We start from the raw sequence: 17,868 nt of genomic DNA on the forward strand, positions 1-17,868 counted from the left end.
AAGGAAGCATTATTGGGAACTAGAGATTGCAAAATTGGAGTGCAGTTCATTAACAGATCAGATAAGCAGATGATATGGTTATTATAGCAAAAAAAAACTACAGGAGATGATTGACAAAATTGTTTACAAAGAATTTCAAACCATAAACTGTGAGCTGTGTTCGTAAGTCTTTTTCTTTTCTCATTCCTTCTCCTCCACTCACCCAGAATGCGGTGTTGCCAAAGTTACAATTTTAAGGAATTTTATTCGCACATTTATACATTGAAAAAGTGTACAATTTATTAATAAAATAAAACAAAATTCTTTATACAGAGTTTCTAAATTTACTCTTTTACCAAGGTGTCTCTTAAGACGTATTCTAAAAATATTATTTTGCTTTGTAATTATGGTGTTTCGTGTATCGATTAAGTAGCACCCCAGCTCGATATACCGTCATTTCATATATTCTGTACAAGAACATGATACACTGTATGTAATATTTCCAAATTAATAACATTCCTTAATAGGACAAATTTGTATGACTGTTTTCTTAAAACTTTAGTAAGGTATTCTTACGCTTTTGCATTCAGTTGGAATGCTTTCGTCATCGTTTTGAAGAAAGAAAAGAAATTATAATCGTTAATATGGGAAATATAGCTCACTGGTAGAATTGAGAGGTATCTGAGAGGACGACGAGCGTTTTTAGTCTGTAGAGCATGTGGGTAGAAATAAATAAGAACAAATATTTAAAAAAAGAGAGTCGAGGGTCTCTGTTTAGGAAGAAAGAAAAGGAAGGGGTTAGGGTGTTTAGGACCTTGGATGAGTATTCCGTACTTCAGTTCCTGGGCGTCGACTGGTCGTCTCCATGTCTCGGCCTATGTATAGAATTGGCGTGGGATTTGGTATAGATCTCTCCGGCCGTTGTTCACACTCGCTCCTCGTGTACTTCACCGCTTCTCGTGTGCTACTCTCATCTTCCGGGTCCTGGAACGTTTTTATACCAACCAAAGTAGGAAGATGGCTGTCGAAATTACGGAACACATCCCAACTACGCACGTGTAAGGTTCAGGAAAGTGGAAGGTAAGTTGAATTCTCGATTTATTTAATAATTTGTCAACAGTTACAGAACTACAGTATTAATTTATACGACAATTCCACTTAAATGTTTATCAATGTTTATTCTTAATATTTAATGTTTACTTTCCTAACAAGATTTTTACAATGATACCTTGTAGTACTTTCAAAATTATGCAATTTTAGTGCTTTATTCGTTGCCATTCGAACAGAAGTAGATGACAATGTCAAGTACCTAGTTTTATCAGCATTTAGTACTAAGAGAATATTAATGTGTCATATACGTAATTTTCTCAGCTCTAATTCCACTTTTAAAAGTGTTTTATTCCATGTCCTCGATATAAGTATATAAGAAACAGAACTGACCCTAAGACTGTTTCTTGTGGAATGCCACTGTATAGTTCTCCATTTACTTCGAAAGTTTCCAGTTTGGACAATGTGATTTCTGTTACTTAAATACTTACCAAACCAAGATAATGCTATTTCTCGTATTCCGTATTTCTCAAATTTGAATTTCAGAAATATTTTGTGTGATACTGTACCAAATGCTTCAGCTATATCTAAAAATAATGCAATTACCTTTTTTGTAGAAACATTTACGTATATTCTATAGAAACATTTATAATATATATATATATTATTTCGTATGATATTGAATCAAATGCTTTAGCTATGTCTAAAAAAATGTAATTACGCTTTGTGTTATTTTATCAATGGTTTACTCGTAAATTCTGTTACTTATGTAGCATCTGATGATGTTTCCGAAGCGATAGAAAAACACACTGATTCGCTGAGAAAATGTTACCTTTTCACTAGAAAAATTATATATATATATATATATATATATATATATATATATATATATATATATAGAGAGAGAGAGAGAGAGAGATTGATACTAATATGGAATAATAAATTTGTTCTATGATTATTTTCATCAATTTTTGTACAGGGTCTTTTAGTCAAATAACCTCTTTATTGCTATGACCAAACGAATTAACGTATACATATAACCTAACCACCACGGGAAAGAGTACTGTTCTAAGTTTTATTCCTGGCAGACAGAATTATGACACGTTAAATGTGACTTACGCCTGTCGCGAAACTCCAGCATGTGAACTGTGAAGAACTGGAAAATTTGTGTACAGAAGTTTCTATCGGTAAGTGTCCAGAAAACAAATGATTCCCATTTGCAACTCTTCCGTGTACGAGGAGCACTAGCGAACACATTCTTTTCCAGGAATCTCCATAGGAAAAATTGCAGGGCTTCAAGTCACAACAGGGTGTGTGGTCAGGAACATCCGCAATCAGGGTGCCGGAAATTGACTTGACAGGATTCGATCCTGAAACCTGGAATGGAGATAACTGGCACTCATGTAGTCGAGTTAGGTCTTTTTCTTTCCTGTTGGAACCACTGTGGACGTAAGGGGAACTCTTCTTGGCGCAATTCAGGAAGAAGAAATGTCGCCAACATTTTCTGGTAGTTTTCTGACAGTGATATCATCATGGAGGAATAAGGATCAATCAACCAGGTTGGCTGACAGTGCATACCATGCTTACAGTTTGGCCGGGTGAAGGATGGCCTCCCCGATAACGTGTTGATTTTGCTACCTCTAGAATTGCTGAATCTCAACATTATTGAGCTTGTATGAGGTTTGTTAGAGGATAGAGTGAGGAAACATTTTCCTCCAACATGTATCAGTGCTGAACTTGTCACTACGTTTGAAAATCCCTCTACAACTGGAACAGATTTCTTCCTATCCTTCCCTAGTTGTATTTCTTCTGTACTAGCCGTCAAAGGCGCCACAACACTTTATTGAATACAAAGTGTTTCAGTTTCAATAACGACTACCTGTATCACCTTCTTTAATAGAAGTTCTAGTTCTCTACAGACCTGTTTATGTAAAAACAAACAAACAAAAAAAAAACATGAAACAAGAGTATTAATGATACGAGTTTTGTATTCCAGTAGTTCTTGAAAAATATCCTACACAGAATTTCGTTTAGAGGATTAGTAACCAAGATGATAAGGTACCAGGAAGCAACATTACAATTGGCAAAAGGATTTTGGTATTTTTTCGGTACAAGGCTTACACAGGGATCCTGATTACTTTTCAAACCAGTCGAATTTGATCCAGAAAGATTCAGTGACGGAAACTAACCAAGATTTGGAAATATGTCTATATGTCGTTCAGAGTAGGTCTAAAGGTGTACCTTGGTAAGCGCGATAAACTACATTTCATAGACTAGTTATGATTTTTTTTTCATTACCAACCTGCAATTTTAAATATAGTTAGCTGTTGAAACATTTACTTGTCATGAAAGGGAACTTTTTGGATATACCTTTATTACTGATATCAATAAAACAATTGTATCTTCTTTGACTTTTCCTTGTATTAACAACATCTCGATATCCTTCCCTATCCTGAGTAAGATGTCTTCACTTTCATATACCCCTATATCTTGTAATTTTTTCGTACATTTTAATCTTCTAGATATTTTTCTTCCTGCCATTCTCTATAGGTCATAAAGTGATTCCTTCATGTCTTATAATATTACCAGTCATCTTATGTTGTTTTAGCTACAGTCTTCAGTGGACTTCTTTTGGTTTACTGTTTTCTAAGATTACCCGAATTGGACTTAGAAAATTTTTGATTCAAAAGAGCCATAATCAGTGAGCTCAATCTTTTTGGGAAAAGGTGTACATTAGGGTGTATTGAAAAAACGATTTTCTCGAAAACTTGTTACCATTAGTGGCCATTTTTGGCCAAATGTGTTTAACGTAACAGAGAAAAATTTTCAAGTCAATATCTCAATTTTTTGAGGTGCCGCCACAGGCTTGAAATTTGAAAACAATGATGAAATCGTAGATTTTTAAAACAATAAATGAAATGTTTATTATTTTATACAGTATTACATTTAGTAATAATTGTTTTCTAAATAGTCCAAATATAATAAGGACAGAAATTTAAAATCGTTAGCTCTTGATTATAGGTGCCGCCATCGCGTTGACTTAGAGGCCTAAGGGAAAAATCGATAAACTTATAATATTTGAGTGTGGCAGCTGCCTCCCCTGCACCTCAATTATCAAAAGAAACGGATTACTAAGACATAACAATCAGTTTAAGGTGAATTATCACACTTGAGTGTTGGACTTTAGCAGGTTTGGTACCGTTGATGCGTGATACTGTTTTCTTGCTAGATCCTATTGATTACAAGGCTTTGTTTTTTTATATATATATGTTAGTAAGTGCGCAATTGTTTTGCTTGCAACAGCATGGAATTTGAGAATAAGACTCGATTACGGTCAGAGAACATAACAAACATTATAAAATTATTTACGATGTTATTGGTCTCCAGAAGAGTTTTGTTGTGTTCAACGGTCTAAATTGAAAGTGCGCTGAAACAATTTCTGTGGGAAAGGAAAACAAAGAGGAGGAATTCCAATTCTAAAAAAGATACTCAAGCTTAGGGCAATGCTTACGTAGTTGATTTTAAAATAATTCAAGTTTGGGAGAAGTTATTCATATGTGGAAAAGTTACTTTAAAACAACAACGAATAGTTATCTTAATTTTTCACTATCACGAAAAGATTTATCAGCTCCTAAAATGAGTTAAAAATCAAATCCTACATGTGATGCTAAAATAATACAAAATTTCGAAAATTTACCAGAGAGACCTTACATGATATTGTTTGGTGTACATGTGTTGATCCACTAATTCATTGTAAATGTGAAAAAGAAAGACGACTGCCAAAGTTAGAAGTGACATTTCTTCTTGACTAAAGAACAAAAAGTAAAATGATTATAGGAGGAATAGACAAAAGTGAATCAAAACGTCTAATGAGGCGGTATGAAAGAGACAATAAACGTGGAAATGAACATTTAAAACAAGCTGAACACGCTTTAAACGAAGACACAAATCTCTCTAACAGTTATCACAATTTAGAATGTTTGGGTTCACTTAAAGAATTTCGTCCATCTCCAAGAACTGAAAAAAGATACAAGTTAACCAGCCAGGCAAATGAAAGTTAAACTACCAACGTTCTCTTCTGCGGTTTGCAGGTCAAAAGTGTGCCCGTCATGCTGCGCTCCTAGCTTCTTCATTTTTAGATGTTGGCTCGGTCACTTCTCGGCAAAAGAAGAAAGTTATTGATCCCAACAAGACTGAAAGAAAGAAAAATCATTCATGAAAAATTTCACTGAAGAACTAACTTCTTTTGTAAAGACTTCCGAAAATAAGGGGGTCTTATACCTCTTCGCTCAGGTATCTAACTCTCCATTTCATAACACGGAAATTTTAATATGGTAATTTCTAACAAAGTATTGCAGGTAATGACTTGAAATTTTTAATAGATATAAGAAGACCCATATAAATCTAACCACGGTCTCCAATTTACGTTACATGCGTTAGATTAATGAATGATATGTCCTTCATTAAATTTGGCAAAAGATAATAAAAAATATGCTGTAAAGGGAAGACGGGAGGTTGCTGACCATCTGTTTGCTTGTTAGCAGCATTTAAAAGGACGATCTGACCAGAAAAATCATGTTGTGATTCTCACTTCTCAATGGTTAAAATGGCCTGGACTGGAAGAGCCCAAAACTACTTCTTTCTTTTTTCTTCGCTGTTTGTTTGTTTCTTCCTTGCCCTACAGTTACAAGAAGAAAACTTGTTTGGGTGAGAATTTTGAATTAGCAGCCAAAAAGCAAACAGTAAACGACAGAATGATATCACGGACGGATTAAAGGAAGGGGGGGTCGCACCCTTCAAGAATTTCAATACTTTGAATATTCGGAGTAAGAAACGAGAAATTGCGTAATCTAATAAGAAAAGTGATGAAGTGTGCAGATCAAAACACGTTTCAAGGTTCACAGCACTGTACTCCCCTCCCCTTTCAATCCCCTTCCGAAAGAATTCTACGGGGATTTACGAGATAGATTTCTGGGTGTCGGCATCTATGGCCATGTTAACGTGTTACGTATGAGTATGACGTACCTCGGCGATCAGACGGAAAGGGAAGTAAGAGAACATGGGTAACGAAGCGGCCTGGGAAGTATATATCAAGTTCCACCCCGGCAATTGGCTGGTGTGAATGAAGAAAACCCAGGACAACCTCATGCATAGTGGTTGGCCTGAAAAAGCTTTTTACACTTTCAGGGAAAAGTAGAAGGAAAACAAGGAAGAGAAGGTCGAAGAATAGAAAAATCTTTGTTCTACGTCCCACGTTTATGCCGGCTAGGATAAAGGAGGTGATGATGATCAGAAATGAAGGAAATAGTGGAATGTAAACAATGGGAGGGAACGGAAGCACCCCGATAAAACCCATGCACATGGTGTTTGTCCACTACAAAGTTCACTTGGCGAGAGTTGAGATCGAACCAAGTGCCCCATGCACTAGAGGTAAACGCCCTACCACTGAGTCACAGAGGCCCGACCAAAGATAGAATATCTAGATGTAGTTAAGAAGAAGAGATCTTATTAAATTATGAAACAGATAGGAGAGAGATAAGTTTTAAAATGTCCATGATCAATTGGTCTAATTGGTTTAATTCAATATTTGTATAAATAGTAGTAGTTTTCAAGCTACATATATTGTTCTTTGACTAAATGAATAGTGCAGGTCTCTTCTGGCTCACTCACCACTATTTAACATTAAATTTCAGATGCTCGAAATATTTCTAAAATATTCATTTGTAAGTTTATCATTTGTAAAATAAACATTACATTAATGGTCTATTTAAATTGATATCAAGTTTTTATGACATCCATATATTACGTGTATCTTTCTGAGTTCGCATTACTTACATCACCCCAGAAAACGAACAAATTTTAAAGTTCTGGTTTGAACTTCTCTTACAATAATAAGTAAATACACAAGGAACAAATCCACTCTTATTGACGATGCGGAAGGGGAGGAGATTTTCTGCACGAGGAAGGAATATGTGCGGGTGCAGAGGAGTCTCAAATGGTGGGCGACTGCCCAGGCCTTGCATCTTTAGGGACCTCGCAAAGACCAACGAGCCTAAAACAATTTGGCACTGACTTTTGTCGATGCAACAATAGAAACAATTATGAATTCGGATTTATTTACAGTAAAAAGTACATAAGGCTTCAATAGGTCGCTAGCATAGACGACAGATGGTGAGTTAATTTTAGGATTGCAATAATGAATGTGCATAATCTTTTCTTTCCTTTAATACCAATAACATCGTTGAGACTAATTGATTTCCATAATTTTTTTTTAATCAGCAATTTTTAAAAAGGGGCCAGGGAGGATTCAAACCTTCCTCATCTAAGGCCTCATCGGAATTTGCTATGGTGCTGTGCGAGTGCGATGGTCAAGATTAAGACTAGATAGTAAAAGTATAGATATAACTCAAAGGCTAGGAAACCATCCTCAACGAGAACTTCTTCGGAGCCGTCCCGGTTTGATTCCCAGTGGGGGCACTCGTTCGAAAATGTGTAAAAAGCTTTTTCAGACCAGGCATCTCGAATGAGCTTTTCCTGGGTTATTTTCCCATTCACACCAGCCAAATGCCGGAGTGGTATTTGATTTATAGGCTCCAGGCTGCTTCCTTCCTTCCCATTTTTCTTTCTTCTCTTTCCGTGTGATCGCCGAGGGACGTCATCTCTCATACGTGACACACTAACATGGTCATAGATGCCAACACACAGAAATCTAACTCCTAAATTGCTAAACCCCTAAACCTAACAAGCAATGAGATGGTCAGCAACCTCACGTCTTCCCTTTACAGCATATTTTTTTATTCTCTGTTGCCAAACATAATGAAGAACATACTGCAATCAATCTAACGCGTGTAACGTAAATTGGATACCGTGGTTGGATTTATATGGGTCTTCTTATATCTATTAAAAATTTCAAGTCATTACTTGCAATACTTTGTTAGAAATTACCATAGCAAGTTTACGTGATATCAAATGGATAGTTAGAAACCTGAGCGAAGAGGTATAAGATTCCCTTAAAGGGTTGTATTTTGAAGGAGGCGAGACCAAATTGATAGCTGCTATTGCTGAACGAAATTGATGGCATATCACATAGGATATTGAAGAAAGAAGAACATGTCGTTTTAGCTCAAGAGAAAGATTATAAATATACCGGCCATGTATGCCCATTCTCAGGGACTGGAGACAGCTTCAAGTTAGCAGTTACTCCACTTCAGTAACCAAAATATTGAAATATTGAAACTTGTTGTAGGCTGTGATGGAACGCCAATTAATATTGGAAGACAAAATAAAGTAATGGCCAATATTGAAAATTATTTGGGAAAGCCACTTCAAATAATAATTTGTCAAATGAACTTCCACTTCCACTTAGACAGTCCGTCCATGAAATCGATTGTAACACTACGAGGTCAAATTCATATTAAGGACAAATTGGAATGGCTTTACAAAACTGCGAGTCCTTACACTTGTTGATTTTGATTTTCACTGAATTCAGAAATTCAGTGTTTTGAATTTAAGCACAGTTCAAAAATATCTTCTGTATATTTGTCAAGCTGTTTCTTTGAGTCATTGTTCTGTAAGTTTGGTGAGTCAAGATCCTAAAAGGCTACATCAGGTGAGACAACTGCTAGTAGAATTTTGCGCCTTTACATCAGAACAGAAACTCCGTCAACAGAGCTCAAGATTATGGTTTCTTACATAATGAATATTTATGCTCCTGTATACCTGGTTAGGGTATACCAGTATTAAAAGCGAACTATCGTGCACACAAGCAGCTAAACATTTATGGAACTAATATAATTTTCTAGATTTACGGATTCAGATTCTAAATGAATTATAGATCCAGTGATAATGCGAAATGCATGGTTTAGTTATCCCGAGAATTTACTTCTGGTAATGATATCGGAAACAGATGCGAACATAAAATGGCTCGGCTAGAGAAGGATTTTGAAAGCAAGAACTTTATCCTTATCTGTCAGTGTGAGATAATTCTAAGTTCCTGAGGTCAAATTAGACGCGAAACCCTTATTGACATGGTAAACCGGTCTGAGTGTGTCTTGACGGAGCCACAACTAACACAATAGCTACGCAAAGATGACCTGCAACATAACATACAAATTGCCGCAGTTAAGAGTGAAGAAGTAACAAGTTTTCCTTATCACACTCAACAGTAAATTGGATTATAAAATTAGTGACAGAAGAGGTTTGTTCTGTGCGGGGTGTAGACATTCGCCATGGATTTATTTTGGTAACTTTAAAATCTCGGGAGCGGATACCACTGTTCACAAAGAAATTAGAATACAAACTAAAAATGAAAAACTGAACGTAAATATTAGACAACATTTCAGAACCAGTAATCTGCAAATACTAAATTAAAGATAAACCAGGAGTGAAAGAGCGGGCGGAACTCGAACTACCTCGTGGTGAGTTCTGGGTTATTTCCAATTCAATAAATTTACTTGGAAATAAGTTCAAAGAGCTGCAGGAACTATAACAGTGTATCTCAGTGAGTTTTCTGTAACTTTTAAAATGTTATGTTCTCCAAATGTATAAAAATTTAAATATATTTCATTTTATTGATTTTTGACTCCATTGTGACTGATACCTGACTGAAAAATCACTAACATGTCTAAAAAGTATTTTTACGGAATTTTTAAAAATCACATTAATACACAATATCATGACCCCGACATATATAATTCAGAGGGATGGTGACAACTCAGAAAAATGAAGTAGAATCTTGAAATGTTTTTAAGTTATATTGGGACTGTCTGGAGAACAATTATTACTACGTAAGTGGAGCATGTTGCAAAGTTATAGCTTTTTCACTTGTTGTCCTAAAAATCTACGATTTTATCATTTTTAAGAAAAAATATGCAACCGATGGCGGCACCTAAAAAATGTAAAGTATAGATTTGAAATTTTTCTGTTTTTTATTAACCACATTTGTCCAAAAGTGGCCACTAAGGATAACAATATTTAAAAAACAACGTTGTTTCCGATACACCCTCGTCTACATACATGGAATTAAACCAATTTGTCGAATTGACTGCGGCGAATCTGCGAAAAATGATCCAGACCTAAAGGTAATTCGTACAGATCTAGGTTATTTTTTTTGCGGACTTAGACAGTGGACTTCAGTCTAGGGTTTTGTTCTCAGAACTGTACCATGTCATGAACTTCCAAAGAAATTATAGAAGTTAATACAATATTCATTTTAATCTAATATACTTTTAGACTATGTGGTTCCAATTTTGAAAGCGGCGGGTCTAACACTTGTGGACTTTATAGAGGCATAATAGCATAAATTGAAACTATTCTTCTGACAATGAGTGCACATATGGAGACAATTGGACACAAAACTGAAAACATTCTATAGAACTTCTTATCTTTTTACTATCATAACTAGAAGACTAAAATTACAGATTTATAGTCCTTAATTTTGACAAAGGCTTAAGTTTGAACAAATCACGACTCTTGAAATCATATTTTTAACGAAAGATTCTCATCACATTCGAAAACCTATGAATACCATTCAACTATTTATTAACCACTACTAGTAAATTTGCAAAGGGTTGTGTTGGTAGTAGTATTAGTGTTGTTATTAGATTATTATTTGTAAAATTGAAGTAACAGTTATAGATTCTTTTACTGGAAATTGCATGATTATAGTTTCTATATATTTAACATATTACTTTTCTATTTCAATAGTTATTTCAAGATTTTTGGAGAGAGAACCTCATTTATAGCATACAACGAGGCATTAGATTACATGATATGGATGTGTAAATGTTCTTTTCTTCTGGGCTTTTGAAAAACGTATTTTGCAACCAGGATACAGATTGACCCTTTACGATAGTGATTATACAGTGTCAAGGATATTTTCAACGAAATGTTATATATTAACGCTAAGGACACCAAGAGGTTAAAAAAATTTCACGTAATTAAAGAAACACGTGTATGTTACCTCAAAATTGGTCACATAATTGTTTGTTTCTACACACTAAAGAGCTAAAAAGAAATGCATAAACAGTCAGACTATTTTATATACTACGAAGCGTTTCAGATGTTTGCATAGTTACGTTGGATCAAGTATTTATATTTACTTGTAAGTATATATTTTTAGTCAGGTGTTGCTAAATTTGACAATAATCACTAATTATGATGTAGGTTCTTATTTTCACTCATTATTTAGCAATCATATATAAGTAAATCTTTATTCAAGGGTGACATACGTTGATAACTAATTGAAGGAAGGGTAAAACATTGTTGAAATGAGTCAATGAATACGGGATTAAATTGATTGTTATTTTATAAAGAAATACATAACTACTTAGACACATTTTTCGTAAAGGTTAGAGATATTATACAGATTTCTGTACATGTTTCTGTTGTGCATCACCTTGTTAGGAAACTACACAAGTGTGAAGTTGCCTTCCCCACTTTCAAATTTCAATTCGAAACCCAAATCAATCGTTTGTTTTTGATAGTTATTCATCGTTTCGAAGAAAAAAATGTTTGTTTGGAAGATTTTCAAGAGATATTAACTCGTTTTGAAGAAAAAATTTATGTTTCATAAACATAAAAGGATAGATCTATTAAAAAGTAATGTTGAGATGGGTTCTTGATACATGTTTATTGTTGATTATATTGAAGAAAAGTAGTTGATTTCGAAAAACATAATGATATATTTGAAGGGCTCAAGAGGAAAACATGCTAACTGGCAATTGTGCAATTTTTGAATCTGATACAGTAGTTTGAAGCGTTAAAAAGATAAACGATTAACTCTGCTCCATAGGCCCTTCGCAGACTACGCGACTTCGTGTATCGAAGATACGCGACAGGCTGTCGCTGGACTACACGGTTTCGTGTGACTAAAACAGGCTGAGTCGTCGCATCGCTAATTTTCGACACATGTCTCGTGGAAATGTGACACCTTTTTAGCCGTAACAAGAGGACAATGCACTTTACATAGTTTGTATACATGAAGAGAGAAACGTAAATCGTGAGTGGGAACGAGGAGTCGCTATATATTAAATCTTCAATCCGGTAATTTAGTAAATATGAATTAAAATGAATTAAATTGAATTAATGAATTTTGGAATTCTTGTTTCATATGTATGTTTTAGGATTAACTAATTCATATCGGACTTCAGAACATAGACATCAATGAAATTTAATGACCGTGTCTATAGCGACAACTCCCAGTCACGACCCCTCTTCAGTTTTATTAGAAAGAAGGAAAGAAAGAGTGAGAAAGAAGAGATGGAGGTAGAAGAAAGGAGGGAAAGCGGAAAAAGGAGAAGGAGAAAGGAAAGAGGAACTTTTGATAAGGATTACTGAATAATTATGGAAATATGATAAAGGAACTTGAATAGTTATTAAAAGGTGATTCATATTCGAAGGTTATTACTTGAGGATTAATTCTGAAGTGATCCCGGCGAGAGAAATGTTCCTTAATACCATCCCGAACTGGATCCAGGCAAATGCAAAAGTGGGAGTTGCCCTAACCCATCCCAGGTGACGAGAGGTTCCAATTTAATTGTTTGTCTCTTATTTCGAAATGTTAAATAACCTGTATCCAATATTTAAATATTCAAAATGGAGATCGAACACGCATCTGAATCAGCCAAGGAAAAAAAATAATGGAAAGTATATATTCTCCACAAATAGAAGTTTTGAGATTTCTGAAAGGAGTGTCGATATTCAGGTTTATTCTATTATTTTGACTTTTCTCTCAGATCCGATTTAGACTACTTAAGAATTAGTTATCTTCATGACCTCAGTCATACACTAATACATATAACATGCTATTACACACTAATTAAGAACACTATCATAATAAATCAATATTAATCGCTACCACTTAAAACAAAGTTTATCATTCATTCTCACACATGCACATATATACAGGACAGCGTATCGATATGGGTAAAAATGGTTTTGAAACAAACCATCTAACTAGAATTTAGTTAACATTTATTACATCTCCTGAGAAATTAAACACAGAATTTTATGAACATGCAATAAATATACATATAAACATTTCAATCCACATACGAGATTAAACAATAGCAATGTAATGATGTAAATATATGCGAAAAGTCATGATAATCTTCTTCTAGTGAATGCTATTGGTTGCTTTCAACATGATATTAATTATAGAGATGAAGTGATGGTAATAGAACCGTTGAATGATGTGTACACAACATTGATTCATGTAGCAAAGAGAAAATTGATTTCAGTATTCGTGAAATTCAGAAAGAGAACGTGTGTTCCCACCAATGCTTGTAGTGATTGGCCGATTAATTTAAATCCGTTGAATCGTTTATTCAACGAAAAGACCAAAATGATAGTAGTTAACAATCCGACGGTGCTTTTACAGAATGTAACGCAGTGCGTTGATTTCAATCATCTAAGTGTGACATTGCAAAATTTTGAAACTCCATCAATAGTGCAATACAGTACTATCGTGAACTAAACTAACCTTAATCGAAACCAAATGCAAAACATTCGTGTGAGATTACTGTGTGCCCGATGTAAAAAGTGATGTTAAATTCACGTATATCGGTAACGCAACCGAACCTAATTACAGAAGAAACAAAAACCATGGCAGGACAAATTACCGTGAATATTGTGGAAAGAATAGGTACAGATATGCTAGGAGACACGACATTTCGCCACCAGTAAAACGAATGAAAACTGAACCTAACTAATTGAATTAACTATATAGAAATAAAATTGATCGGGATTAAGTTAGAGCATTTGATACCTTTTGATTGCGAACAATCATTCTTTGATCCCAACACATAGTAATATAGTATTCATAATATTGTAGAATTATTAGCAACACATTAGCCTCCATATAAGCAAGATTGATCAAAATTAAATTAGGTCCTTAGATCATCCTTGATCACCAAAAATCATCACATAATCACCTCATTATAGGAAAATTGATCGAAATAGAGCCAGATCACTGAATTGTCATTTGATCTTATTTGGTCGCCTACAAGCATGATCGCAAAGCGCCTAATGTTGTAGGGGCGCTATCATTCTCCAGGGAAACAAAATAGATCAAAATTGGGCCAAATCGTTCGTTCGGGTTTGACACAATTAGAGTTTTATTGCTGTTCTGAATTCACTTTCGGGCTGTCTCTTTCGTGCATTTCAGTTCCCCAAACAACACAGTTGTGTCATCATCGAGTCATTTCAGTATCAGTTTACAGAACTCTAGTCTCGTGTCTTGATCCATTGTCAGTTCTCTCACATATTTAATCTCCAGCGACACCAACGGAATTAATTTTCTTGGACTTTTCCTAAAGTGTTTTAGTGTTTTATAACACAATCTTATCCCAAATCCTTCATATATATATATATATATATATATATATATATATATATATATATATATATATATATATATATATATATATGTATGTATGTATAATCAGAGAAGAGAGGACGCTACATTGAAATGCCTTGATAACCTTGATAACTCTAGTGATATTATCACGTTTAAGTTGTCTCTATTTAAAGAACTAATTACTGCTAATGGTATGGTAATGCTAATAGCATTACTAATTACTGCCATGAGAACCACGGGGAATATAATTACAGCCTTTCTTTTCATTTTGTATTAACAGTACAGTTTTTATTCCGTACCAGAGTTAGTTGGCGTTGCCCAGTGCCACATTTTTATCTGTTAACAATAATTTCAACATTTTAGCATATCAATCGCTTCTGCATATTTCAAAATATACTCCTTAGAAAACTTTTAAAGCATTCCGTCCCCTAATTACATCTCCAGAGTCCTTTGAACAACAACACATTAATATGATAACCTAATATATTTATTGTTCGACACATGGATACATACGTAGATTTATGTTAGCACACAGCTAAAGATCACACACACACACACACACACACACACATATATATATATATATATATATCAACTGCATTCACTTCCACTGTAAAATTAATAAATGGAATACTTCATCAAAAAAAAATGAAAAAACCGTTAAAGAGCAACTTCGAAAAAAATAAACTGAATATAGAAATGAAATTAACTTTTTTTGAGTAAATAATATCTGATCTGGATTTAATTTTAAACATATGAGTATTACAACGGTTTATAATGGTATTGACAATCTGTACCTATTTTGTTGATATATGATCAGAGGCGTAATAATCAAACATATATACAGTTTAAAAAAGAGAAAATAAGTAATTAAATTAATCGGTTGTCATGTTAAAAATTATTATTGTCACAATATACACGAAAAGAATGGCTGTTGATGTAATATGTATATATTGATAGAAGAATAAATCGACGATATCTGGACACGATTCGTATGATTTAAAAGGACTAAAACGGAAGATTTATGGTCAGTAATCATTAGTTGATGTGTTTAATGTTATAACTCATTAAGATAGATTTGGTATATCAGCGGATTAGGGCTAGAACGAAAAACAAAATAAATCAAGTATTTTCGTTTTATCTGGTGCCGTAGACCCGAGAATCTACTTTAAAGTTCTGAATACAAGTAAGGACGAGGTAGATTTCCAAACATATATCCCTTTTATGAATTTCACCGTTTTGAGAAGTGGGAAGAAAATACAATGAACTAGCGATATGCAAAATTCTGACATAATGGATGATTTAGTGGAAACCATACCCGAAAACACCGAAACCGTGTTTGAACATGGTCAGTCTAATCTTGTTAGCACGATCAGTCAACTACTAACTGCTAAGCTGGAACAGATACAAAAATCGAATGATGAAAAGCTGGAATAGGTACAAAAATCGAATGACGAAAAGTTAGAACAAATATTGACGCAACACAAATCTCTTACAGATAAAATGCAAGGTATACAAGAGAATTTTGATCGCTTGCAACATAATTTGAAAGAGAACTTGCAAGTATTGTTTGAAAAAGTGAATGGTACTGGTGTGAATATGAAAGTAAAACCGGAAGAAGGTTGATGGACGAAATGAAAATATTGAAGAACAGGATGAAAACGATACAACTGAACCTGTGGTGAATGGTGATGCGGAAGATGCTACAATTAAAGAAGAACCATCATCTCCGGCCAAGGAGACCACCACAACTACTACTACAGACGTATCTAAAATTGAAGTGAAAGGTCTGCCGAGATTATACAGGTTAGGGGAATTGAAGAAATTGTTGACAGACGATTTGAAGTTGGGAAGACATACTATTAGGTCACCAAAAAGAGCGAGTCCTTGGATTTATTTGATCTCCAAAACTGAAGAAGACCAACAGAAGGCAGTAAAGACCTTGAATGGATACAGTTGGAAGAAGCAAGTTCTTTCAGCCGAAGTTGCCGAAACCGATCAACGTAAGCGAAAATTGAAAAAGTCTGATGATAAGGATTCTAGAAAGGCGAAGTTGAGTTACCTGTAGAATAAAACAGGCTACAATACCTTTGTGGGATGTTACTCATGAAGGGCATTTGAAGAAGAAGACTGAAGAAATAAAATCTTCACTCACGCGACTGACGGATTTGCTGCTGAGAAGGAATCTGGACTTAGTATGTTGGGCAGAAGAAAGAAAAGATAAGAATGAAGGACTTGCAGACTTTCTGAGGCATTTGCCTATAGGGAAGATTAAGGATGATTTGAAAGATTATTTCCAAAACAGAGAAGGAAACAGTTTGAATGTAACATCGCTCTATTTCCAGACCTTCACTGAAAAGGAAGAAGGTGAGAAACCTCCACCACTGCAGCTGTTGTTCGGAAAACAATATGTGAAAGAAACTATCTGTGACATGAGTTTCTGAATATCTCCAGATTCTTATTTTCAAGTGAATACTTTGGGAGCCAAGCAGCTTTATACTTCCATCGCGGAAGTTGTTGAAGTTGACGAAGAAACTTCCTTCATAGATGTGTGTTGTGCCACTGGAGGAATTGGATTTACTCTTGCTAAGAAATGTGCTCAAATTCTTGGCATAAAAATGTCGAACCAGGCAGTTGAAGATGCAAGAGCCAATGCTATTGAAAGAATGGAACGTTATTCTTTCAGTAGATAAATGGAACCTTCATAAGGTGGGAAAAAAGTCTCCAAATTTGTGTAGAGTTACCCACACTTTGAAGCTTCATTTCATGGACATATCGTTCGCTCAATATGACACGCTGTGACTTCTTCCTTTCGAATTTCGTTACAAAACAGCTTACAAACAGGTATTAATTAACATATTCTTCCAGGTATTATGTGGACAGACAACATTTGAACTTCAGGCACTAACACTACATAGATATTTGATATCCATGTGAATACGTATGTTTCCCGTCCAAGTCTTCACATATTGTAGAGCAATAAAACTAGTATTTGAAACAAAGTTTTTGATGTATTTGAAGCTTGTGCAAAAAGGGTTTGCAGTAATGGTTTAGATTATATTCATCTAAGTCGACAAATATATACTTGATTTATATACTAAATGTCTTATTCTTTTATAGATAATTTGGACTTTCCTTAATTACAAATTTCGTTCTATTTTAACATTATTTTTTTACTTTCGTTTGGAACAATATACACAAAATGTCCTTATACGTTTGAGTTCCCACGTTATATAATCCTATATTTCCATTTTTTTCTCGGCTAGAAGCTCGCGAAAAGATTTTCTCAAAGTCCTTTGTGCAAAAATTAGACGAAGAGTAATTGAAATGTAATTGAAATTATTCATGATAAATATATTATCTTACGTAGAAGTTGCTAGTTTTAGGAGTGAGATTAGTTAAGACAGAACAGTGAGTTCGTTTCATAGTATTAATACAAATTGTTCCTATTTGACCCGTTTCTTGCAAAGAAAGCAAGTACCGTT

General features: G+C 34.5%; 1 protein-coding gene across 1 annotated transcript; it reads left to right on the forward strand.

Moving 5' to 3' along the window:
* Positions 1 to 6,042: 6,042 nt before the first annotated feature.
* Positions 6,043 to 17,076, forward strand: LOC145667792 (uncharacterized). Its single transcript, XM_081735229.1, has 4 exons — positions 6,043 to 6,075; positions 16,005 to 16,386; positions 16,496 to 16,750; positions 16,838 to 17,076. The coding sequence occupies exons 1-4, from the start codon at positions 6,043 to 6,045 to the stop codon at positions 17,074 to 17,076; spliced, it is 909 nt and encodes a 302-aa protein (XP_081591355.1).
* The last annotated feature ends 792 nt before the right edge of the window (positions 17,077 to 17,868 follow it).

This window comes from Thermobia domestica, chromosome 13 (genome assembly GCF_964235325.1).
Source record: "Thermobia domestica chromosome 13, izTheDome1.hap1.1, whole genome shotgun sequence".
Taxonomy (NCBI): domain Eukaryota; kingdom Metazoa; phylum Arthropoda; class Insecta; order Zygentoma; family Lepismatidae; genus Thermobia; species Thermobia domestica.

Bases quoted from the DNA above. Each gene is read 5' to 3' on its own strand.
- LOC145667792 (XM_081735229.1), top strand. From the start codon at position 6,043: ATGACGTACCTCGGCGATCAGACGGAAAGGGAA. The intron at 6,076-16,004 runs GTAAGAGAACAT...AACCGGAAGAAG, and splicing joins GCGATCAGACGGAAAGGGAA to GTTGATGGACGAAATGAAAA. The intron at 16,751-16,837 runs GTGAGAAACCTC...GAATATCTCCAG, and splicing joins CTTCACTGAAAAGGAAGAAG to ATTCTTATTTTCAAGTGAAT.